Below are 26,200 nucleotides of genomic sequence, written 5' to 3'. Positions count from 1 at the left end.
AATATTATTTTGACCAAACCTATACATGTAATTGTATCTTCTTGGTTCAATAAACGAGTTATTGAGTTATTGGAAATAAATAATTCAGTGGGAAGACTGGTTCAATCCCCAGGCCCCAGCACATTTACTAAATTTGAGGAATCTGGTCTGCTTCTGTTTAAAAGAAACTGTCGTTTTTCCATACTCCCAATGGGGTAGACAGTCACATAAATAAACAATTATTAAAACATCACTGTATACAGTATGCCTTGCCATTTTTTTTTACTATTTTAATGTGTTAGTGGCAACACTGTTATTTCACACGTCGAAAGCAGACATCAACTATCAACAGCACTGAGCACTGTTGTCTAGTTGTCAATAAAAAAAAATATAATAACATTTCAGTAAACAAAATATGGCTACATCAATTTCAAAGTGGGCTTTAGAGAAAAAACATAGTGATCGTGAACGGTGAGTTGAATGATTTACTTAGCACACCATATTGTTTAAGCTTTAAACTATAAGAGGTAATAAAAATTAAAAAATAAGAGTCAGCAATTAATATACTTCAGAAACTGATCTGCCATAACCTCACAAATGGCCTTCTTGAGCTATCAAAAGCTGTTTATTCTTATAGGTAAATTCCTTACCTTTTTGTCTTTTTAATATGCCTGTTTTATTAAATAGATTGCTAGTACAGGCCTACACCACCATTGGTCATTTAGGCGCTATACTAACCAATTATGCTATATGTTTAATGCCAAATATAAAATAACCAATTATGCCTGACTTAGCAAAAGTAATAGGCTATAGCATACCAAGAAAATCTTTCATTTGCTGTTTTTTGTTGGAAGTTCTTCATTTGATTAATTTTCTCAACAAATATTTAATTTACAATGCCATGATGGCACTTTTCTGACAAATCTTACCATGCATTTTCTTTTAGAAGTTTCCACTAAAATAATTATTAAATACATAAAGTTAAAGTTAAGTTACTGTCCCCTATAAATACTTGCTACCGCTTCTAACCATTGTAAGCAATATTTGGATAGAACTGAGTCTCGATCAATAAAATTTACTTCTATAGCCTATAATGTTCATTTATTGAATTAATGGCCATTAATAGGGCAATAGATCTTAAGGAAACTAACTTACTTAAACAAGAAATGAGTGACATGTTTATTTAGGCTATTCATTTAATTAAAATGAACAAATTTTAAGACCAATTGGCTACCAAGAGAATTATGAAATTAAAATGACTGATCCAACCTGGTGATACTTCAGCAATTAGGCTCAATCATGCTAACACTAACATGTGTTGTAGTGTTTAACCTGCAGTTGTTTTTATGTGAAATATATCAAACAATTCTTAATAATAAGTTTTTAGAAATTTCCTTTATAAAGTTATATGGATACCGTAACCAGATTTAACGTTACATTTAAGTTAAGAAATAACCATTCAAAACTCCCTACGCTTTCTAGACCTGTTGCCATAAAGCATTAACTGAGTGTGACCATACATTTGGAGAGCGGCAGTAACTGTTTGTGCTCGTAATACACCCAAGATTTTTTCTACCACCATAATAATTAACCTATCATAACAGACAGATTAATGTTTTAGTAGTATATAAAACACTATTTAGGTAATGCTATGTTTTTTGAGGTTATTTTGTTTGCTTACCGAATGTGTTTTATAGGAACGCCAACAGTGAAATCAGTTGATTTAGCAAGGGGGAATAGTCATTTCCACTGGCAAACGCTAGTAATAGAATTTGAATGAAGCGCGAATGAGCTATTTTGCGTACTGTTTATAGGTGTGGCAATGTGATCATTTCCATGCAGTATTAGGAAAAATATTATTTCTTTTGTAAACAAAAAAACAAAACTAAATACAGTACAGTAAAGGTACCTTCTTTTAGTGTTGAAAATTATAATTATGTCCTTTGGAACCATTAAAAATAATTTACTTTGTGTTTATTCACTGTCACATCTCTTTTGGCATAACTTTATATGGAGCAACCTCTCCAGAAAATTTGGAACAAATATTATCATTTAAAAACCAAGCACTTTGCATCATGTTAAACATTCAAGATTGAAGAACTCCAGTTAAAGAACAATTTTCAAAACTTGATATTCTTACTATCCAAACCAAAGACTGTTGGGACCGACTTTAGATTTAATGACCCATTCGATTTCCATCCAACGACCGTTGGGAAGTAACCCTATCCTTACCTATTACCCTCGGGATAGCCCTCACTTCCGATCCAACGACCGTTGGGACCGACCTCACAGTTTACAACCCATTTGATTTTCCGTCCAACGACCGTTGGGATCGACCTTACAGTTCACAACCCATTCGATTATTTGTATTTTCATTATCTTTGTAAGTATCTGTATTTCAGAGTCTGTGTTTTCATTGTTTCCTTCAACTTCTTAAAATTTTCTCATTATTATAGTTACGTAGGCCTACTTTCGTTTCACTTCTAATGGTGAATTTTGTTTTTCTTTGTTTTCTTTTCCACAAAAATTTTGGACTAAAGGTTTAATTTAATTTATAATTCATTTTGTTATCCTTTTCAGAGAAATTTTGTTGTTGTTAAGTATAAGTTGAGACTCCCACCCACTCACAGAAGTTTTGGTCTTCTCTTGGGTGTGTATATTTCTTCACGAGCTTAAGCAAACTGTTTTTCTTTAATTAACAATAAGTGATTTAAGTTTTGATGTCCACATTTTATAAATAATTTTTTTCTATAATTGTATTACTTAAAGCTTTATTATTATTATCCATCCAACAACTGTTGGGACCGAACCTGGATTAATCCGACTCTTACCGATTATCTGTCCAACGACAATTGGGGAGTCACTTTATTCCTCCGACTAATGGCGGGATAGCCCTTGCTTCCGCGCTAACGACTGTTGGGCCCGACCCTCGATTAATCCGACCCTTTCGATTATCCGTCCAACGACCGTTGGGTAGTTACGTCATTTCTCTGATAGTAATTAGGAATATCGGTACTTTAATTTTCAATCCAATTCACAATCCAATTTAAGTTATCTTAATACATTGTGACTCTTATTTTTGGTTATTTGGGCTATGATGAGACCGTTTGCGTTAATTGTGGGAGATTGTCCTAAACGTCACGGGTCAAAGCCTTGACCAACAACTAAAAACAAACTCTGGATTGCTGAGTTATCTGGACAAATTTAAGTGTAAAATGCTTTACCGGGTGGCAAAAACTTTGCCGACCAGATAAGCGTTACATTTTGGCGAGACTTTGGGCGCATGCCACAGGTATGGGGCAAAGGCACAGACATAAAATCAGTTTTTCAAATCACAACTTAAAATTCTTCATATGCTGGGATTACCTTCTGCCTGATAATATTTTACAAATAACAGACAAAAATAATAAATTTAAAAAAACTAAAACTTGTATGTTATCCAATTTGTTGGTTGACTGTGTTGTAAATTTGAAGGTTATCAGTTTTTGTATTCTAGTTTAGCCTTTTTATATTTGGTTAGTTTTAACAATATAATTTAATTGTATAACACCATTCTGGTGCAACATGTTGTACTCTTGAATAGAGATTATATGACTATGACTATTAAAAATTCCAATGGAAACACTATTGGGGTCAGTGTAGTTGAAAAAAAAAACTCTCTAGTTCTAGTAACAACAACAACAAAATACTAAGCTATATTGCTTCAACTATTATTTTCATACCTAGTAAAGGATTTAAAACATACTATTGTGTGTTTCTTATGCATAAATATGTCTCGCTTTTTGTTTATCATTTCCTGTATAGAGTTGTGTTGTGAACAACAGAGATTTTGTTACCAAGCTGAGACAAAGTATTATTTTAGAATGTCTTCTTAAGCTGGTTATATATATATATATATCTAGTAATAGCGTATATACAAATATATTTAAATTTTTATTGCAGCTGGATTTGCATCTACCCTGCTTACATCAACAGTAAGAAGACACTTGCAGAGGGACGGAAAATTCCCCGTGAGAAGGCTGTGGACAATCCAACACACCAGGAAATTAAAGATGTTTTACTGGCTGCGGGGCTTAAAATTGGTGTTGAAAACAAAATCTATAGTCGAGAGAGAAGTAAAGAAATGCTATATAGAGGTCGTATCCGAGTTCAGTTGAAAAACGAGGATGGAACTCCTGTCAATGAGGATTTTAAGACACGTAAGTATTATAATCCATGGAAGTTTCTTATTTTTAAATAAGCCTAATTAATTAGTAGGATCCTTTAGCTCATTAATGATATGTCGATGCCTGAAGGCCATTCTTATTCTAGGAAGTGACCTTAAAATGTCAGTGCCAGTACTTCTGTATGAGCCGATTCGTAGAACAGCCTGACATGCATCGCAGCTATGGAATTGCGGTGGTTGTGATTGTCAATCTGTCCCTAAGGCTACGGCCACACGGGCGTTTTTTCACGCAAGAACGCAGCGTGAAAAAACGTGAGAAATATGGGCAGCATTAAATGTATAATGAGGTATGCCACACGGAGTGTGTTTTCACGCAGATTAGGCGCGTCTTCAAAATCGACCGCCGCGGGCCCGCAGAAGAATGGACTGGGGTGCATTTTTGAAGCTTGTTTTCATGCTCTGTCCCTGGCCACACGGGCGGGAGCAACACGCAACTTTGATCGAGTCGTCCTAGCAAGTTAAAATAAATATAAATGTATCTAATTTTGTCCAGGATAGCGTAAAATATTTTTGGGTCTAGCCAATTACACAGTAGACCTACACGTTTTATCTTAAACATAGGTCGACCTTACTGGACCACTTAATATTTTGTTACTAAAAGGAAAGGTATTTAGTTGGATTAAAAAATGTTAGAATATTCAAAGATCTGATGAAAATCTTGTCATAAAAATATTTATATTATAGGCTATTTATTTTTTTATACTAAATGTCAAAATAAAATAATTTTAGTGTTGTTTTCATATCGAAATTAATATATTATATTTATTTTTACACTAAATGTGTATAATTAAATGAAAGGTTAACAAAATAAAATAATTTTATTGTTGTTTTCGTATCGAAATTAATATATTATATTCATTTTTTTATATGATTTTTTATATTTTTTTATATTATTGTTACGCATTTCATTGTCTATTATTGTTATCAATTTTGGTTTTATTATTGTTAATCTAGTCATAAGCACAAACATTCACTGTTGAAGCTGTCAAACCTCTGATTATCTTTGTAAATTGGTGTATTGCCGTTGGTAAATAAAAATAAAAATAATAATAAATAATAAAATAAAAATATACTAAATGTAAATAATTAAATGAATGGTTAACAAAATAAAATAATTTTAGTATTGTTTTCGTATCGAAATCAATATACCATTCATATTTCTTGTTCACAAGTCAGAAACAAGGTTACTATTCCGGCCATGAGGAAGATATATAACATAATTACGTGAATTCGTGAATCAACTGCGGGTTCCCACTGCATTTTGCCGCTCCTGGACTTTAACCGGCGTGAGAACAAGCTATATTTTACTGCGTGAAAAAAACGCACGTGTGGCATACAACAGCAGGAATTCAAGCAGCGTGAAAATAAGCTACATTTTACCGCGTGAAAAAACGCCCGTGTGGCCGTAGCCTAAGTGCAAGGTTGCTTCTATTGGGGGGCCTTAAAAGGGGGCTGCTGCGTTTTGTACCCAAACAATTTTTTTAGAACAAAATATGAACTTTTATTTCCTAAAATTAATTTTTAGCTACGATTGCAGTGAACGATCAAGATGTCCCGTGATTGTGGGAGATTTCACGATTTCCCAGGAATTGGGATAGCGGTAATTCAGATTACTAGGCGAAACCCGTCGTAATCAACGTTTACTTTCAAGGCTTATTTTAATTCATCTAACTGTGATAAATTGAGTAAAATTATACATATTTTGAGCATTTAGCATTGTTTAAAGAGTGATAAGTGTAAAAGCAATAATGATATTGATTGCGTTAGTTGCCAAATTTGGTTGACCATTCAATGAATAAAATATTTCCCATACCGTACGTCATCGGAGTTATTATTAATATGTTAACTGGTATATCTCTTCTTTTGAAAGAACCTTTAAATAGTTTTAAAATTGTATTGGTGGATCTTTTGTAGTTAAAAACTTCCGCGATTTGATCAGCGTAATAAAGATTAATCTATGATTTTATTAGAGAAAAAATATCTGTTTGTTGAGAAGACACGTTCTAACTGCAAAGTGAGGTCCATCCGTTACAGTGTAAGTTTGATTTTTCCTTCGTCACGTCACGTCAGTTCATATCATAGGCTACTTCAATGAATAACCCTCTAGCATAGTTTTGAGAAATTGGCTGTGGGGTTACTGTTAAAGCTAATAAGATACTTCTGTATTATTGTGTATTGTATGTATTACACTATTGAATATTTGCAATGATTGAAAACATGTATGACAATAATCTCGTGAACCGATGATGATCTGTCTAGAATAATATGATAAAATATAGGCAAAAGTGTTGAAAAAGGCAGACACCAACCCGTAAAATAAATATTATAGTTCAATAAGAAATCATTTGTTAGAGTTACTGTGAACATCCACAGATTTTCCACTGATTTCGTAATGGAACTTTATATTGCAAAGCATGACATGATACAGAAAACATAAGAAAAACAATTTTAAAATCAGAAAATAACATGGCAAATACTTTTTTTGATCAGTTCAGTAACTCCAAATAAATGTGTGTTGTTTAAAATACAATTTAAAAATCAACAGCTGTTTCATTGAAAATTATTATCCACATGGTCAAAATGTAAACAAATCTGTGGAGGGATCTTTAAAGGCTTCTGTTGCAGAGCCCTAAGGGAATTTACTTCGTTTTTCTTTTGATAACTCGTCTACAGACCAAGACATTTCTTTGGACACCTCTACCAAGTTTCTACGCCCAGCAGTTCTCTTAAATTAGCGGAGACAAAGTTTCCAATTAAATATTTAGATTCCCCCATGTTAATCTTATGGGAGAAAATCCAACTTTGATGGAAGATCCTGCCCAAACTAATAAAGATTTCAAAAAATGAAAAAAACACTTTGCAAAACTACAGATCAGGGCCATTTTTTGACTCTTTAATAATTAAAATCGGTCCAAAAATGAGGGAGGAGTTCTGTTTACAAAAATCGACTTAGCGTATTATATATGATATTTCAACCCTTCATAAATACAATACTCTTCATAAAGACTCCATAATAACATATAAACATCAAACAAAATTTTTTGAAAAGAAACCTTCCTACATCGGTCAAAGATATTTAAATACAATTCCAAAAAAAATAAAGAAGTAACCAAAACAAATTAAAAAAAGATTAAAATAATATATTATTAAAAAAGCTCCATATTCTTTTGACGATTTTTTCCACCCATCACAGTCATAATGAATACATTAACAACTGTGTAACTTTACAGTCTCCTGCATAGAGTGGATGAGATTGTCACCTAGGCTAGTTTGAGTTGTTTTACAACCTGACAGTATTCGATGTATATTAGTAAAAAGTCTGGAGATCCCCTGTTAATTATTTAACGGCTCATACTAGAAAAACTATACTTGGCACACCTTTATGGCATGTTATGAAGTGCTTTTTGGGTATAACCGCCACTTGGTGTACATCCCCAAAATGGGGGATTTTGGGGGAAACTCAAAATTTTTTAACGGTAGACCCATCGATTGACCCCTCATTTTGAAGGTCCTGATAAAATAAAACTAAGAACGCAAACTCCACTATCTCATCTGGGTCCACTAAAAAATGGCAGATGATTGAAATCTTTAGAAATCAGAATTAACTTACAATTTTATATTCAATTGGCTGCCATATTTTACTGTGTTAAGATAGAGACCTCTAGTTTGCGTTGTTAGTTTTATTTTATTACGACCTTCAAAATGAGGGTGGGGGGGGGGTCACTCCATGGGGCTTAATATTTAAAAATTTTGAGTTTCCCACAATCCCCCATTTTGGGTTGGGGAAACAAGTAGTAATTAGGATCAAAAAGTACTTTATAACATGCCATAAAGGTGTGCAGAGTTTAGTTTTCCTAGCCGTTACAAAATTTAGAGGGGGTCTCCAGACTTGGAAAGCTGTAAGTTAGTAAGTTAAATTTCACTTCTGAGAATTTCAATTGGCTGCCATTTTTTACTGGATTGAGATAGAGACCCCTAGTTTGCGTTGTTAGTTTTCTTTTACCAGGACCTTCAAAATGAGAGGTCACTCAATGGGTCTCTAACCCTGTATATATAAATATTGTACAAAATAATGAATAAAGAAGTTAGAATTAAGGATTGGATTGAATGATGTCCCCGTGACTGCGGGAGATGTTCACAGTTTCACGGCAATAGCAGGGGGTGATGATATTGTTCTGGGATCACGGGAGATGTTCACGGCGGTTTTGCAGCAATCGCAGGTCGCAATGATAATGACAGGGCCGGGTTTAGCATTTTGGCGCCCCTAGGCCCAAATAATTTTCCACCCCCTAGTCTGGTCACAGTTACTTTCCTTCAAACCTTTAATAACAACTATATCATGGCCATAGGCCTAAGTTAATTGCTTGAATACCACTCCTCGTGTGAATTTTATCATTGCAAGTTTTTGAAGAATGACTTGTTTAGCCTTAACAAAATGCCGTCTTAAACACTTTTAGCAATTTTATGCTTTTAGTAAATGCTCACGTTTGTGGGATTGAAACAAAACAACTCAACCCACCGAGAATTCCTGCAAAAAAACATGGCCATTAATATGAATTTCAGGCCTAAAAACATGAACTACATACAGTACGTGTACCATAGATTAAACTTACTCCTTTAGTAGATTTGTCATCATTATGGATTAGCTAAAAACAATTCTTGTTATTTAACCATAGTTTATCCAAAATAAAACGATCTAATTATAAACAATAGGTTGACTCCTGGTTATAGGTATTAAAATAAATTAAAAACACACATCATAGAATTAACCCTAAAATAATAGAAACAAAATTACGTCAAAACTAACGTCCAGTGTCACCTAGACATGAAAAAATTTGAATTAACAATGAAGTCGACTTGAGTTATATTTAATCGATGGTGGTACTGCATCTATGTTATATTTCCAAAGCAAAACAGCATTATTCTGGCCAACCACACTGATCCTTAGGTCTGAGGAGAAAATGACAGCATTAATCGTGCTTTGGAGGGTTTTTAAATTTTTCTAAAACCTATTGCAAACTGAGATAAATATTTTTTGTTAATTTTAAAGATAAATTCATCGTTTTTAAATATACAACACAGTATTATATATTTTAACTTGATCCTGCAGATTGTTGTGAACTAAATGGACCATAAGTTAATAACTGTTGTTTTGTGAGGTGATGGTGGTAACAGTCTAGCACGCATGCGCCCCTAATCACTCCGATCTCCGATCAGTAGCGCCGACGAGCCAGCATAGTGGCAATGCAATGCGTACCGCTCAGGCTCTCTTAAACATCCCTACAGCCTACTGCCGTATTACCAATGTTGTAACGAAATTGATGCGTAATAATTCAGACAAATAGTTTAAATTTTCTAACATTTATTTCTTCCTATGAACTTCAGAATCAGAATGTTTGTTAGCCAGAAATTTTTTTTAAAATCAACTACATTAAGACAATTTGTTTTTATTTTTAGATATTTAAAAAAAAATCCTCTGGCCCATGCGCCCTCTGGGAGCTTGGGCCCATAGGCCCGGGCCTATTGGGAAATCCGGCCCTGGATAATGGTCTCTCTTAAAGGGAGGTGTTCACAATTTCACCGAAATCGCTGGGCCACTCGTGTTAATTTGACCTTGGGCCTTAAGTGCCCTAAATAAAAAACTGATGTTGCTAAGTATTACCTCTGGATACATGAAAAAATAGGAGTAAAAAAAATTCTTAATAACGTCCGAATAAATCAATTAGTGGAGGTATCGGTAAGGGTCTCCCACCTTACAATATACCCTAACTACTTACTCATACTGCCCTATTTGGCGATGTAAATGAACTTTTACCTCTAGAATTAAATAATTTACATTTCAATAATTTAAAGTTGACATATTTAAGACCTGATAACATTGCATTGCAACAAAACATGTAAATATAAATGATTTTTCCTACAGTTACCTAACAATGTACATGTTCTCTCACTGATTTGAGAAAGCAAAGTGGCCAATTCGCTCATCAGTGAGACAATGTTAACATTGTCTCACTCTAATTACTTTGTCTCACTCCAGATTTGCAACATGAAGGCACGAAATAGTGAGCGCGTAACATGCAGACAAGGTCGTATGTGCGCAAAATACGTTGGCAGCACTGGCTTTAAATCAGCTGGTCAGCTGTTGTACTGTTGTATTTGTCACTTCACATTAAATGTCGTATTAAAAGTTCACTTCTATGTAAAAATATGTCACGTTTCTTTACCAATTTATTTGTTTTATGGTAACTGTAGGAAAAATATAATGTGCAACTCGAGTGCAAAGTGCAATTGCCTCACTCGAGAAACCATTCCTCACTTGCCTACGGCTCGTGAGTAAGTATTTCTCTCGAGTGAGTTAATTGCTCCCTTTGCTCACTAGTTGCACAAATAACTAGAAATGTTGACATATTTTGGACTACTGACTAATGTAAGCCATAGCCTAGAAAGTCATATATTCGTAGTCCAGGGGCTATAAGAATGAATTTAATTACTAATACCCCCGCTGCAGCAAACCTGCCGACAAAGCGAATTTCCCTTTTGTCTGAATTGATTTTCAATTAAATCTATTTAAATAGCAGTAGGGTTAAAAAGTACTTAGGTTTGCTGCTACAAGGAAACTAATTGTGTTTTTTTTAGTAAAATATCAATAGCTTAGTATAAAATAAATAAATTTGCCAATTTTGATCAAAATATATCCATAAACAAGCAAACTACAACATTTTACAATATCCTCCATAAGAATAACATGAGAATTTTAAATTTACAACTTTTTAAATTTTCTCCGTTACCAATAACCGTACAGAAACACTTTGGTATACTAAATTATTTGTTTTTTTCAAGGTCTTTAAAAAGGTTTAGAGATAAATTGGAAAATTTTGTGTTTTGAGGGTCAAATATGAGAAAAACCAATTTTTACCCCATAAAACCCCCTGTAAAACCCCGTTCCCATGGTCCGATCATGCTGGTTCCCGAACTCATTCAATTTCCCGCATTACACCTATACCACACTTAAACCAAATTTCATCAAGTTATCAGGACAAAAATTACTCAAGTTATTGCGTTTACGGACACACACACATATATATATATACATATATATATACACATATATATAAATTTGAACGAATAGTGTTTTTGGCCTCTGGGGACATCAAAATGAAAAAGTAAATTGGTCCCAGGCTCAAGCCATACCATGAGAACTACGGTTATAGCTACTTCCCTATTGGGAAATTCGCTAATATCAGATCCTTTGTCATTTTTCATCATAAGTCCAGTTGTTATCCTGTTTGTTACCTTCAAATGTATTTCTCTTGTACACTGCATATCATGCTCATTCATGTTTTTAGTAAATCACAATTTAAAAAAATGTTAGTTATTATTTGTTGTTGTTCATGTTATTTATATTGTTATGTTAACTGTATTTTTACTGTAATGTTCTCTAGTTGTTTCAAGCCATTGCGTCTTTGCCCTAAGAACGTAACCAACATATGAATATTTTGTAATTGGAGTAATATGTTGGAAATAAAATAAATAAATTGAAAGCTAACTTGATAATAATCAAGCAAATGTTTATATTGTGGCAGGTGATTCTGTGATGTTATATCTGGGATCAATGATTCCTAAGCTGAAGAGTAGATCAGGCAAACAAGGAGGAGGAGACCCAGGAGCTCAGGGGAGTGGACAAAGTGGAGGCTCAAAAAAGAAGGGGAAAGGAAGAAGATGAACATAACCTACATTAAGGTCAGCTTTTAAACAAAATATGTCTATGATTAATAAGAATTAGGCCCAAAGATGGTAAAAAATAGCCGAAGCCAAGTTTTATGATACTTTATACTACTTTGACTGGGAACAGCATAAAGTGTGTTACAATAAAAACAATGTGTAGTAGAACCCCAATTATCTGAACTCCAATCATCCAGATGTCCAATTAACTGTATTACCTTAAGCAGAAATAAATGGTACCATGGTGGCAGCAATCTGACAAATACTTTTTCTTTTCCCATTAGCTTGTCAACAACCCCTGTCATGGGACTAATCAAATTTATGGGGAAAATCACAAAAGTTGCAAACACTTTTGAACTGTAATTTTTACATCACTGGGAGCTGTACCATTTTGTTTAGAGTCAAAAGGAGCTAAGGAGCATAACATATTAAGGTTAATCCAAATCAATCAGGCTGTTTTTGTGAAAATATGATTTCCTGTTATTTCATGGGAAAATCACCATTAAAAATCAAGATTGCAAAACAATAAAAAAGGGGATACTATGGAGTATATTTTATATTTATAGTATCCACATACCAGATTTAATCAAAGTCGGACCATAGGTGTGGTCTGTAGCTTTGTACACATCAACATACACTGACATCACTTTGAAAACGCCTTCTTTGGTTTTTTTGTAGACTATGGTAATCTGTTATATATTTTAATGTGTGCTAATTGTTTCCATCATGCAGCAAGTCTATTGTAGTATTGTATTAGTTATGTGAAGGTTGAGCCATATGCCAACTGCCAATTACTATCCTTGAAAGTAAGCCTATTCTTTAAAAGTCCAATAATCTAGATTTTTAACCATTTGAATGAGGCCCGGTCCTAATTGATTTGGATAGTTGGACTGTAGTAGTAAATAAAAAAAAATTATATTTAAGCTGGACCAAAAGGATTGGAAGCACCAACCCCCATCCCGTCTTTCACCATTTTGAACCCCAGATATTTCATGTGACAATTAGACTTGTACCCATGCCCTTTGAACCTGATTTTATTAAAATTCCAGCTGTGCAGTGTATTGCCATTGTGTAAGCAAATATTGTGAAATACCTATTAAGGGTTAAACTAAAATTTGAAAATGTACGACTAATTTAATTATTTTTTCAGGTCCTAATTTTTAAGTTGCATGGGAAAAAGAAGAAAATACCAGCTCAAATAATAGAATTTATTACAGTTAAATAAAAAAATACATGTGATAGATGATTATTCTTTATTACCTATGGTAATTTTATTTTGGATACTAGATCAGAAATACCATCCATATAGTCCAGGTGACCATATGTACCAGGTAGCCTATTTTCTATTAGAAAAGAAAATAGTTGAATGATCCCAGGGGTGGTTCTAAGTAAGAGGGTGCTAATGGGGGTGAATCACACCAGAAGGGAGGTCAGGTGGTTCTCCTGCTGAAAATTTGCTATTTTTAAAACCATTTTTAACGTCTAGAACTGTATCCAGAAACCTTTGTTAGGTTTTTATGAAAAATTTTATGTTTAAATTTATATTACCAGGGTAGACCCTCCCTTGGAACCTGCCACTGATTGAGCCATTCATGAAGTGGACTACAGCCTTAAATTCTATTTTATTCTTTGGTTTTTGTTACTATTTTTGTACAGTTTATGTGACATAAAAGCTACAATAAGTTGTTCTATCAGTTTGACTTGGTAAAAAATATGGCGAATTCGTTAGAAACCAACAACCAACAGCTTACATCAGCTCAATGTCAGTGGATCAATTCAACTATGTCTATTATGATTCTAAAAATTAAGAAAATTTAAATGGGGACGAAATATCTATTTACATCAATAGTCAACACTATAATACAGAAACAGGTAGATGATATGAAATTCTATTGTAAAACTGTAGACTTGTAACAAAAAATGCACAATAAGTTGCTTCCAAACTAATCAATCAGTCAACCTTTAATGTTAATCATCATTAAACAAAAATACTAAACGTGTGCATTGAGTTGCCAATTACAAAACAACAGCCGCAAAAAAAATACTCTGCGGCTGCTGCTACCTATGAGGATAAAATATGCACACATTAAATTAATTCTAGTGACTGCCTAGTACGTTCCTAACAGGAACAAGATTATATTTCAACTATGCAGAAATACCAAAGGCTGTATTTAAAGGTAAATACATGTGTAGCTTTGTTACTGACTAAGACCAACTGATTCTATAACCAGAATGAATCACTAAAAGCCCATGATTTAGGACAACTAGGACCAGTTTTGATCATTGGACCTTTAATAAATCACTCTGATTAGTTTTTCGGTCTTCAAGTTTTTTTCACGTCTCCACATTTTTTTCCTCCTTTTTTCATGTTTGCCATGAGAATTTCTTCTGGTACATCCTGATATGGCTTGTTATCCATCCTCACTGTTTCATCTCTGAATCGAACCTCTGAAATTCAAAAGTTAATAATTAAACATGTACTAACTAGTTAGCAATCATACACAATTATTTTGTTAAATTCATCTAAAAACCGATAGAAATGTTACAAAATAAAATCAAGGTACAGTCACCTAGGAATGCTTTAAGTTAAAAAATATGTAGATTCCAGTATTTATAAGTTGTTAAATTTCTATTTTAAGCCCCTGTCCAATATTTTGATGTATAGTAGGACGATTTAAGTTAATAATTAAATGAAATAATATTAATTTAGATTAATAAAAACATACAGGGTGTCCGGTAAGTAAGTACAAAAAAATTAGTAATAGGTTTTATGGGCTAAAATAAAACGAAAATGAAGGATAACATTTTGTTAACACCTCGTCAGAGAGATATTGGCCACCACTTTGAAACCGAAAAATATTATTATTAATTTGATATAACAACTTCACCAATATTTCTGAATTTTTAATTTTCATGAGGCCTTTTGCCAGCTATGCTGGCATCATCAGACACATCACATGTTCTATGTAAAAATATGTCACGTTTCTTTACCAATTTATTTGTTTTATGGTAACTTTAGGAAAAATATAATGTGCAACTCGAGTGCAAAGTGCAATTGCCTCACTCGAGATGTCTGATGATGCCAGCATAGCTGGCGAAAGGCCTCATAAAAATTAAAAATTCAGAAATATTGGTGAAGTTGTTATTTCAAATTAATATTAATTCCAATATTACCAGTTCTTCTTGAAGACCGAAAAATATTGTTTAATGATTTTTTTTCACATAGCTTAGTCTAAAAGTTATAACCAGTCAGTAGCTTTTGTGTTTGTTAAGAGCTCTATCAATCATTCGGCAGTGTTTGCTCATTGCACAAAGATCAGGTGTTATAAAGAATCCAGTCATTCCCTGCAACTTATCCGTCAAACAAAAAATACTTGGATGACAACTAACTTTTTCAATTAGTGGCTAGTATCATTAAATAAGGTTATGAAACACAAAAATCTAAACTTATCTCGCTCCTTAACAATTGTTTGGTCCACAACAACGATCCTCATGTTTTAAACATAAAACTTCAATTTCTGCAACACATTAGAGTTGTAGGCCCTTGATGCATACAAACATCATACAATATTACAAAAAGGACCTGAAATATAAAAAAAATGAACTCTTTGTAATCAGATGGTTTCTTTTTCTTCCAATAAGTCTGACCTCTTCATAACTCAAATTTATTTGCTTGACCGTTCAGTTTTTAACTATCAAGGTTTTACTGTATTTACTCACCATATTTTAGAGGTTCAACTTCCCTAGCCTGGACAACAGTTGTTTTTAACTCAGTTTCAACATCTTTGGAGAATTTTATCATCTGGAAAAAAAAAATACCTACTAAATAACCCAATGGTTATGGGTGAATAATTTTTTGGGACAATCACTGTCCTTGTTGAGAAATTAATTGAATCTGGTTACAACTATTTAATTGAAAACAAGGCAGAATACACTGTTCATTGTGACTGGGTATCTTATTTTGAGTAAAAAATTTTTATATGTATTATAATAAATATAACTTCCGGAATTGATGCGCCGATCGCACGTCCCGTTTGTCTCTGTTTGTCCTAATTTGATGTTAAACCATAAAATATAGTTGCTCGTTATTTATCAAAACAACAACAAAAACATTATTTATCCTAACGTATAAACCTGAGTATTATACCATAGATAATCTGTAAAATTATATATAACGCTTTAAAACTTTGTCTCCACTGTGTTAAGTAGCGCCGGTCGCAAGGTTTTTAATTTAAGTTTCTAGCCGTTATATGGCTGGTCGAGCACCAGTTCCTTGTCAGATGTGCGTGGAATGTCAGTGAGGTCCATTGTGCGTGCTCGAAATTTAGCTATTTACCGGTAAGTAATAATTCATCAAATACTTTAATAAACAGGTGTTTTATGTTTTTATACTGCGCAAAAATTTTTCTCTTAGGGGGGGGGGGGGGGTAGCTTAAATTTTTTAAGTAGGAAGTATGGTCGATTTTTGTATCATTTTACAGGTCTTGACATAACTAAACAATTAACATCAAGAAAATAGAAATCGGACAACTAATAACAAAATGGCAGCTAAAAATTATTAAGACAATTAATAGTCATTAAAAGTAATTTTTAACTGCCATTTTGTTATTAGTGGTCAAATTTCTATTTTATTGATGTTAATTGTTTAGTTTTGTCAAGACCTGTAAAATTATACCAAAATCAACCATACTTCCTATTTTAAAATTTTGAGCTACCCCCACTACCCTAAGGGCAAAATTGTCAAAATTAAACATCATTATTGTAGCCCCTCATATCTAAATAGGTTCCTGCAAACCGATTTCAAATATTTGAAATACCTAGTTAAAAAGTAAGGGGGTGCAAGTTAATTTTCAGTCACCCTCGTAGTTATTTGGATTTGTTACGTTTTAGGGCACCATTTTGTTATTAGTGGTCCGATTTTGGTTTTCTTTATGTCAATTGTTTAGTTTTGTCAAGACCTGTAAAATGATACCAAACTCGACTAAACTTGCCATTTGAAAATTTTGAGCTATTGTAGCCCCTCATTTCTAAGATGGTTGCCGCTAACCGATTTCAAATATCTCAAAAAAGGTTCAAAAGTTAAGGGGGGGAGGGGTGCAAGTTACTTCTCAGCCACCCTGTATATACACCGGGGGTAGACTATACAAATTTGTTAAGTGTTCTTTGGCTGAATCATATACATATACAAACACATGACAAATATTATCTAACAAGCTTACCTCCTCTATTTTTGTTTTATCTTCAACATGTTTGTTTTTTTGATACTCCTCATTGATCTTAGCTCGAGTTACTGAAAACAACATAATTTTAGTGGCTTCTCTTTCAGCAGTTACTTGTATTATGCAGAGTGTCCCATAAGTAAATAGCTAAGCTTTACAAAATGTTTCTATGGGTCCAAATAAAAAGAAAATCAAGAATGCAATGTTTCCCAAAATCTCTTTGTTAACCATATATATTTACAGTTTTTTTTCAACTGATCCTTATGGGACTTGGTATGTATGTTAAAGTTAAAGAGACCAATTTTAGAAACACAATTAACTTAGTCAAATTTAAAATTTCTAAATAATGGCCATTTATAAACAATTCAAACAACCAAAAAATTACTGATTTTATGAAAAACCATCAAGAACACTTTTAAAAGCATGTACATTTTCCTATCAAACTACACAGCGTTTAAAAAGATCAAAACTAGAAGTAGCTGAAATATCACAATTTTTAGTTGTAAAATGAGGTAGAATAAGGCCAAGATAGTAAGGTGGCTTATTGGACCACTAAAAATCATTATTTTTCAGTTATACTTCAATTGATCTTTTAGAACTTAGTGTAGTTTGATTAGAAATTTAACATGCTAAATAAAAGTATGCCTACTGTACCTACTTGACAATTTTCATAAAATCAACTATTTTTCATTAGCTTTAACTATAAATATTTAAATGGGTGCCTTTTTGGGATGTTGAATTGGACCAAGCTCATTTTTTCCTAGCATAGGTCTCTTTACTTTAAAATAAATACCAAGTTTAAAAAAGATGGGTCAGAATAACGCAAAAATAAAAAATAAAATTTGTAAATACAAAATGGAGGATATCTAGTTATCGAAGCGATTTTTTTAAAAAACTACATTCTTGTTTTATCTTTATTTTGTTTTTGACCCATTAAACCTTTTTCTGGAGTTTGGCTGTTTATCTACAGGAAACTCTGTATTTTTAATAAGAGTGATGAAAACTAAGTTTGGAAGAAATCTCAAACATTTGTCTCATCTTTCGTCCCTTTTACACTTGGTGCTGTGTTGAATAGTTGGTTGTGTCAAGTGCATTGAGCCACATGTATCATGGGGCCAATATAAATACCAATCATACCTAGTGCCCAACAGGGAGCGAGCTGGTCTAGTGGTTAGAGCGCGGGACATCGGTTCCTGAGATCCCGGGTTCAAATCCCACCAAATCACCAATGGATTTTTATTTAAGTGATAATGCTTACACCCCTAGGTTTAGCCTGAAGTAACGTGAAAAACGATTCTGGGCATGTGCCTAGCGTCCTAAGAAAAATAAAGGTGTCTATAACAGGTGTATTATGAATCAACATAATCAGCCATTCCAAAAAAAACCCCACATTGATAAGCTCTTATATTAGCCTACTACTGTAGAACTCCATCTATCTAAATTAATTAGGGTTGGTTCAGTTCTGGTTGTATAGATATCTGGGTTAGGCCTTGGGAATTGAGCAAAAGACACAAAATTACAGCAAAATAAATAAATAATTATAATTTTACTGAACAATTTACTAGAAATTTAATGAACAGAAAGTCAACAAACTGTATATAAAGGATATGTGTTACTTTATATGTCACAGCTAATCTCAGAGACAGAACAGTAGCAGAAGGGGGGAAAGGGGTTTGATTCATCGTTCCAAACAGCGTGTTATCCCAAGACACGCTTTGGTTTTTACTTGATCTTAAAATTTGTCTTTTAAAATCAATTTGGATAAATGGGGTAGGAATAATTGAATTTCTTCTGTAACTTGATTGATTGGATCTACAGATATACAATATTGTGTTGTAAAATAAGTATGAATATTACAGTAGTAGCATTCACTATGAATGCTGTCCTAGAAACTAGCAGCATTTGATCAAATGTTTGACCATCAAACGCGGCAAAATCTTTTTACTGAAACCATTTGCAAATTTGCAGACTACACATCTAACACATCTCACTATTGGTGAAAGTTAGCAAGCAGTGAACAGTATTGCTTAAATTAGACGGATTAAGCTACATCATGGTTTAAAACCAATAGTGTACAACCACTAAAAGGGGATAAGGCAACTCTAAATACATTATATATGCATTATACATCAATTAATTGGAAATAATTAAATAACTTCTTGATCAGCATTGTACGTGTTATTAAATTTACGGAAAGTAAATAAAAGAAACGTCTTATAACACTTAAAACATATATTTACACTTAAAAATACTGTTACTCACAAGACGGTAAATATACAAAAAAGATGGTAAGAGGTGATCGATTTCGATTGGACACTCCAATCATCATCAGACCCAATAGGCGAATGACAAGAATTTGGAATCACCGGCCAATTCATTTTTATAAGAACAACTGGAGTCGATATTTACATGTTCATTAATCAGCTTATTTCTATTTTTACATGTTTCCTTATAAATATAGAATTCTTCCCAAGCATTCATTAAATATCCTTTCTTACAATTCTTTAAAGTACATAGACTATCCTCCATTACTATTGACTACTATTGAGTGGCCATTTTGTAAATAATTGTAAATAATTGAGAACCATTTGTGCATTAGGCCTACTGTTATTTGATTTTAATTTATTGTTGAGTCCAAATAACATTAGAAATAGTAAAAAAGGAGTGATGTTGTAAGTTCTCTTAAATATAAAATATCTAGGTTTTTTATCTTACCATTGAACAATAAGACAAATTTATCCTCTTTAATCGAGGAATTGCTTTCAGCAATGCGTGCATTTTCAGGCTCTTCATGTTTTGGCTTTGATTAACTGTGTATTTTGATTTTGGTTTAATTTTTAATATTATATATAATGTACAACAGTAAAGTACTGAGAAATAATCAACAGTTTAATTAAAGAGGTGTCGTTGGTTGTACCAAAAAAATTATGAAAAGAGACTTATAGATAGAAAAGAGTAACTTACGTTGGAGTGCATGTTCGTCTCCCTCAAAGACAGATTTTCTAGCTTTGTGTAATCCCTTGAAGGCTCTCAAAACCTAAAAAGTTCAACATAAATTGTATATTTGTCAAAAATATTTGCATAGTAAAATAAACAATAATTGTTCATGGAAAGTTTTATACAAAATGTTTTGGAGGTAAAAATATTAATAGCTAAGAGCTTTAAAGGCCAATGAATGGATTTTAATATCGTCTGATAACCACAGATTTTTCATCTATGGATAGAATAATGAAATATCTACAATATCTTGAGTCCAGGAGAAGAATCATGGATCTCGTCTTCTTGCACAAGAATATGAATGGTATGCTGGACTGCCTGGAATTGCTGGAAACATTCAACCTTCGAGATTCCCTTGTACAAGATCTAGATGTTTTTTCCAAGCATTTCCAAGTGACTGTCTACAGCTATCACAGTTGTGTAGGTCTACCTTGTGTTACCAGAACTGCCAAACGCACTTAAGATGACATACAACTGTTTGGGTCAACACCTGGAAGTTTTAAGAGGAGTTTTAATGGATTTCTTTTAAGACTTGAACAATAAAGAGGAGGAACCAGAGCCATATCACATCACATCTTAATATCTTAAGACATCACATATCTTAAGTAAAAGAGAGAGAGAGAGAGGGGGGGGGGGGAGGGAGAGAGAGAAATTCTTTATTTATAACAAAATAAATTTGTGCAGCAATACATATATAAAATATAAATATCACATGGGTCACAGTGACCTGTGCGTGATAGTGAAGAATAATCTATATTTTCTCATGTTTCAGCCTGTAACGTAAAAAGCAAAAATTTAAACGTAGTTTTTTAATTTTTCTTCAGAGGTATTTACCACGCAATCACGGTGGTATACCAGACATCAATCTGACTGTGACCAACACTCGAACCATATCGAAATAAAAGCCTCCACCTCAAACAATATTTGATTGTACTAGTATTATAACGTTCCACAAAGTAAAGAAATGTACCAGAATCAAAAGCAAGCAATTAGTATATCCACAGAAATTTTACAACAAATGTAAAAAGATGTGCACTTCAGTTTTTTTTCTTTATAATACAGGGCTTCCAGCTGGCCTGTAGAGAAGTTACCGATGTATTTACCGTTTCCGATATCCCAATGGTGGCCTCCTTGAGTTGATCACCCTGTATATATGAATTTGAACGGATGGTGTTTATGGCCTCTAGGGACCTCAAAACGAGAAATTAAATCGGTCCCGGGTCCAGGTGTTACCATGAGTACTACGGTAATAGCTTATTCCCTATATGGGAAATTCGCTAAAAACCTAATAGTTCTATAGAATAATATTACATTCAACCAGCTGTTAGTTAAAACAAACTATATTGGCTAAAACAAATCGATGATAACAAAGATTGCTTAAACTAAATAATTTGAACATCCTACTATTTTACTATGCATATTTAATTAATCTACCATCCTCATACCGAAGAATTGAATGTATCAATGGTCAGCATTACACATAGTATAAATAAGTCAACTCTAAATATGTCTTTAAATTTGTTTCCAAATGCTGAATTTGTGTCACAAATGCTGAATGTTAACAGCTGTTATGTTAAGCAAATTATATTGTACTAAAAGCTAGCTTAGAAGGTTAGCGTCGGCTGCTAGACTTTTTAAAAATTAAAACTTAATTTCTTAAACACTGGGACCCTTATTTATAGTTATGGCTTTGACATTCCCTAGTTCTCAAAATTATCTTTCTTTCAACACAAAAATCATGAAAATCCGTCGACTGGTTGATTCAGAATCGTGAAACAAAAACCCATTTTTACGTTTTAATATATATGATGATAGTTTTGACAGGTTTCAACCCTTCCGAGGCTTAATATATGTACACAGTTTATGTGTACATTATAACTCATAATATAGTTCTAAAATTAAATTAATCTCCTTTTACAAACGTATATAATAACCAGAAATTTTGAGATTGTCCTCAAGGTTATTGTTACCTCTTCTTAGGTGAAATATCTCTCGAACCAGAGTGTACCATACACTTTTCAAAAACGAATGTGTAGCATATAATTATTAGCATCAATTTTTCCATTGACATAACATCCCTGACCAATACGTAAACTGATTCCGCGCTTACTATTTCATGCCACACAGTTTGACAAAAGGTTTTTCATTACCTTATATTCGAAAAATAACCTATACCTATTTACAGTTTTGACCAAACAGTTGGCAAGAAGCATTAATAGCTAAGCTATGTACCAAATTTGATCATTTTAGCTCTATTTTTAGTACTATAAGCGTTGCAGGAGGTCTACTTTACACTGAATCGAGGGCTTTTGACCTTCCGGCACTGTTGACTCAGTGAAACTGAACTTGTAATTTATCGTATTTTGTCATATCAAAACTGCTGTTGCATTAGGTCAAATTCCCAATACGTCAATCACTTTAACATAGACTACGTTTTTAGCACGGACTGTATTATTTGACTTACTGGGATTTTTGACCTACAGACACTGCAAACATTGTAGTTTTTGACCTATCGGCACAAGTATAAATTATTTTACCTTCCGGCACTGTTGACTTCCAGCAACATTCCCTTTTAAAGTTCATATTTTTATGAGTAAACTGGCACATGTTGCACTATTCTACCGGGTGTCCAAAACCACCCGTACACCCCTTTCAAAACGATGGAAATCTTTTCTTACAAACAAAAAATAATACAGAACTAGCTAAATTGGGCACGGTCTACCAAATGGTGATAATTTCAAATCCAAAATCACACCGGAAGTGGCTTTTTCAGACCGGAAGTTGACTTTTTAAAATGTAAACTACCAATTTTGATTACAGAATCGGATTCTACGTTGAAAAATACTTAACTTTTGTCTAAAACATTTTTTGAAAAAACTTGTTTTCTACCTCTAATCCCCCATTAAAGTCAATAATTTTTGGTCATTCATCTGTCAAAATTACTCGAAACAATAATAGAGAAAAACAAATAACAAAGATTACATAAAGACATATGATGAGTAGAATCAGCTGTTTATTTTAAACACCTTAGCAATTAAGTAACCGCTGGTCTACACATTGGTAAGTTTAATTTTTTTTTATAATTTATTTTTACATTTGACCCCTTAAATGTAAGAACAAATTATTTATTTTTAAAATTAAATATAATTAAGCAATGTGTAGACCAGCTGTTACTCAATTGCTAAGGTGTTTACAATGTACAGCTGATTCTATTTATCACATGTCTTTATGTAATCTTTGTTATTTGTTTTTTTCTATTATTGTTTCCAGTAACTTTGACAGAAGAATGACCAAAAATTATTGATTTTAATGGGGGATTAGAGGTAGAAAAAAAGTTTTCTTCAAAAAATGTTATAGACAAAAGTTAAGTATTTTTCAACGTAGAATCCGATTCTGTAATCAAAATTGGTAGTTTACATTTAAAAAAATCAACTTCCGGTCTGAAAAATCCACTTCCGGTATGAATTTGGATTTGAAATTATCACCATTTGGTAGACCGTGCCCAATATAGTTAGTTCTCTATTATTTTTTGTTTGTCAGAAATGGTTTCCATCGTTTTGAAAGGGGTGTACGGGTGGTTTTGGACACCCGGTATATCAAATGGTTCTCGAGTTATACACGTTTTAGTAAACGGCGCCCCCACCATATCTCCCCCCCACCCCCCGGGAATGTCGACCACGGTGGGGGGCGACAAAATGCGTTTTCATGATCACTATAGTGCCTATAACAACAATCAGAAATAAAATTGTGTCAGCCTTTCTATGCATACTATATCCTGGACTATAAAGTTTTTATAGGCAATGTGTTTATGAGAGAAATAATGTGTACCTATACACCAAATATATTAGTTTTGTGATATCTGTTGATCATCTAAAAACACAAAAGCAAACCATTTTACCTACCTGAAAAATTTGTACTGAATTGGAGAAGCTTACTGAAGGAGCAAAAAAACAGAAGACTCAAACCATAGACAAATAGAATTAAATATAGAACGAAAGCAGTGCTGCAGTTAGCATAAGTTTGATTCATCGTTCCAAAAAGCGTGTTATCCCAAGACACGCTCCCTTTGGTTTTTACTTGATCTTAAAATTTGTCTTTTAAAATCAATTTACAGCTTTAAGCAATACAAACTCACAAATCAACTTCCTGCCTGTTGGAAATACTGATGAATTGTTCAAAAGATTCACTTCTGAAAACATCGACTAGGCTATCGATAACTTACTCATCCCTAATAGCAAGTTCAAAGCTTCACTAATGGTTCTATGGTATGATAGGTAGAGTACCTATGTTGTTTGTCAGCTTTAGAATGGTTTATAGTTATTTGTGCAACTAGTGAGAAAAGTGAGCAATTGACTCACTCGAGAGAAATCCTTACTCACAAGCCGTAGGTGAGTGAGGAATGGTTTCTCGAGTGAGGCAATTGTACTTTGAACTCGAGTTGCACATTATACTTTTCCTACAGTTACCATAAAACAAATAAATTGGCGAAGAAACATAACCTATTTTTACACAGAAGTGAACTTTTAATATAACATTTAATGTGAAGTGACAAATACAACAGTACAACAGCTGACCAGCTGATTTACAGCCAGTGCTGCCAACGTATTTCGCGCGCATGATGTTGCCTGCATGTTACGCGCTCACTATTTCGTGCCTTCACGTTGCAAATCTGGAGTGAGACAAAGTAAATTAGAGTGAGACAATGTTAACATTGTCTCACTGATGAGCGAATAGGCCACTTTGCTTTCTCAAATCAGTGAGAGAACATGTACATTGTTAGGTAACTGAAGGAAAAAAATATATCATTCATACCAAAACAGTTAAATACAATTTGTTTTTGTTACTAAGCCCATGCATACTAGGCCTACCTTATGCAAAACGTATTTTACTTTTAGACAGTCCTAGTAAACCATGGTCTCAACATCAGCAGTTATCTTCATTGTTTTAGGTGAACGTTAAAAATGGGAATTATTAATAAAACCTAGCCTATTGTGATAATGTAGTATTATTAATTAAATGCTTCTTACCTCTCTCCTTAAATGGGAAGTCATCATAAGGAACTGTTATAGGGATAGAACCTTTTCTTACGAGAACACTTTTTCAACCAAATTGGAATGATTTATTTGGTAAGGGACCAGTTATTACTCAACGGTGTTTGTTGTTTATGCGTTGCAGTTTGAGTTTGAGGTTAGGCTTGGTTTGACTGGTTGGTGTGTTTTTGTTTTGGTTGAATTTGACCGAAGTGAAGGTTACAGACGACGCTATATAGCCAGCACGCACGAGCCAGCACAACAGACATTGATACCAACGTAAATCATTTAAGCTAGTATTCTTGATTTCATATAGCATTAATTACTAGTAAAAAGTATCTATGAGTCAAACCCAATAAGCTAGTATAAGCCTATTTAAAATGTCCCTTAAGTTAAGTTAGAGTTTATGTCCGGAAACTCATATTAACGCAAAGTCTTTCTTTAAAGTGGTGCACTGACGGGGTCACGGCACGGCCACCTTTAACTACGGGTCGTGGCATGGTAGAATTGGCAACGTCGCAAGTGGTGTTGTTTAGTGACAGTCGTCCCATAAGATAAAATGGCAGACAGGTGTATCACATTCCTCAAAGCCACTGATCATAAAATGCGGGATTATAAGCCATGGGAGCTCTCTTGATTAGCTAAATTGTTGAATGGTATGACCATTTTGTAGCTTTATTTTTTTATTTTATCATAGATAAAACATACTCTCTTAGTAGATTTCTCATCCTTATGGAACAGCTGAAGACAATTTTATTGTTAGTTCATGTACGGTTTATGTAGAGGTCGTGTTTTGTTTACAATTTGTTTCCCGTTATTACAGCCATTTAAAACCTCGTTTAACCAAATAATACGATCTAATCATAAACAATAACTTGTCCCCTAGTTATATAACCAAACAGTAAAGCACAAATCAAGAAATTAACCCTAAAATAATGGAAACAAAGTTTAATCGACACTAGCGCCTATGTGTCACGTACATGAACTAGACACGAAAAACGTGCTTCAAAATTTACAATGGGATGAGA

The 26,200-nt window shown here is 33.4% G+C and overlaps 2 protein-coding genes across 2 annotated transcripts; one reads left to right on the top strand and one right to left on the bottom strand.

Annotated features, from left to right (window-relative positions):
* The first annotated feature begins 322 nt into the window (after window positions 1-322).
* LOC128998778 (signal recognition particle 19 kDa protein-like) lies at window positions 323-13,167 on the top strand. The gene is made up of 4 exons (XM_054425131.1): window positions 323-450; window positions 3,922-4,178; window positions 11,788-11,944; window positions 13,077-13,167. The coding sequence occupies exons 1-3, from the start codon at window positions 395-397 to the stop codon at window positions 11,925-11,927; spliced, it is 453 nt and encodes a 150-aa protein (XP_054281106.1). The 5' UTR covers window positions 323-394; the 3' UTR covers window positions 11,928-11,944; window positions 13,077-13,167.
* Window positions 13,121-25,363, bottom strand: LOC128998780 (complex III assembly factor LYRM7-like). Its single transcript, XM_054425132.1, has 5 exons — window positions 25,170-25,363; window positions 20,110-20,182; window positions 17,146-17,216; window positions 15,647-15,728; window positions 13,121-14,374 (listed from the first exon to the last, which is right to left on the bottom strand). The coding sequence occupies exons 1-5, from the start codon at window positions 25,194-25,196 to the stop codon at window positions 14,250-14,252; spliced, it is 378 nt and encodes a 125-aa protein (XP_054281107.1). The 5' UTR covers window positions 25,197-25,363; the 3' UTR covers window positions 13,121-14,249.
* Between the last annotated feature and the right edge of the window lie 837 nt (window positions 25,364-26,200).

This window comes from Macrosteles quadrilineatus, unplaced genomic scaffold (assembly GCF_028750875.1).
Source record: "Macrosteles quadrilineatus isolate MER2022 unplaced genomic scaffold, UCM_ALF_1.0 Scaffold_7__1_contigs__length_78375512, whole genome shotgun sequence".
NCBI classification, from domain to species: Eukaryota; Metazoa; Arthropoda; class Insecta; order Hemiptera; family Cicadellidae; genus Macrosteles; species Macrosteles quadrilineatus.
Note: the sequence above shows the minus strand (reverse complement) of the source record. Positions and strands in the feature narration are given on the sequence as shown.